This window comes from Myotis davidii, unplaced genomic scaffold (assembly GCF_000327345.1).
Source record: "Myotis davidii unplaced genomic scaffold, ASM32734v1 scaffold210, whole genome shotgun sequence".
NCBI lineage: Eukaryota > Metazoa > Chordata > Mammalia > Chiroptera > Vespertilionidae > Myotis > Myotis davidii.
In genome coordinates, this window is record NW_006282396.1 from 255,898 (window position 1) to 257,007 (window position 1,110).

The following is a 1,110-nucleotide window of genomic DNA, read 5'->3' on the forward strand; positions in this document are numbered from 1 at the left end:
AGCGGCCCCGCAGCCGCAAGCTCCGACGAGTGCGCCCGGGGCCCGTCTCTCGAGGCTGCCTCTGGCGCGAGTGAAGGCCTTGGTTAAGGCGGACCCTGATGTGACGCTCGCGGGACAGGAAGCCATCTTCATTCTGGCACGAGCCGCGGTGCGGCACACCAAACAAAAGGAATCCAAAGAGGACCTTACGAAGACACATCATAATTAAAATGCCAAGAGGAAAAGACAAAGAGAGAATCTTAAAAGCAGCACGAGAAAAAAAGTCAGTTACCTACAAGGGAGTACCCATGCGACTGTCAGCTGATTTCTCAACAGAAACCATGCAGGCCAGAAGAGAGTGGCAAGAAATATTCAAAGTGATGAATAGCAAGAACCTGCAACCAAGATTACTTTATCCAGCAAAGCTATCATTCAGAATAGAAGGTCAGATAAAGAGCTTCATGGATAAGAAAAAGCTAAAGGAGTTCATCACCACCAAACCAGCATTACAAAGTTTGAGAAGCCATGCTATGATGCAACTCATGACCGAGTACATGTGGATGCCCTGTGATCGCCACGTCACGTTTTCCAGACTGTATACTTTCTTCTTGTGGTTTCTGTCCGGACTGAATTCCTTCCTTTTCTGCCTGTCAAAGTCCTACCGCTACCTCCAGGGCATCTAATTCTCTCTGAAGCTGGTCCAAATTCCGCTCCCTATTCTCTTCCCGGCGTGCTGGGCCCTTTGGGGACACGTCCGGGTTTCCCTCGGGGGCACGTGCCCTTTGCAGCCTTGGGTGTCAGCCTGCGTTGACCAAGACTAGCGGCCGGGACTGGGTTTCTCCTGATCTAAGCGCTGGTCCCGGCACCAGCACCTCCAGCCACAAAAGTCACCAACCACGGGGCGGTGCCTGGGCTCACCCGGAACCGAGGAGGCCACTACAGTCCAGTGGCAGCGAGAAGCAGCAGGACCTACGTGAAGCCACCACACACCGCACGGACTTCCGAGTCGCCCGGAGTCCCCTGAGCGCGGGGAAGCGCGAGGGGCGGGGCTACACAGGGGATGGGTCACGCCCACAGAGGGCGTGGCCTCAGCGCGCGCGGGAAAAGGGGCTGGCGCTGCCTGCGCGCGCA

At 55.9% G+C, this 1,110-nt stretch overlaps 1 protein-coding gene across 1 annotated transcript in view; it reads left to right on the forward strand.

Annotated features, from left to right (window-relative positions):
- POLE4 (polymerase (DNA-directed), epsilon 4, accessory subunit) overlaps positions 1–1,110 on the forward strand; it is a 19,389-nt gene that overhangs the window by 16,523 nt on the left and 1,756 nt on the right. The window contains exon 2 of the mRNA XM_015559278.1: positions 3–148. Within this exon, the coding sequence (XP_015414764.1) occupies positions 3–148 (146 nt within the window). The remainder of the gene's footprint in view (positions 1–2; positions 149–1,110) is intronic.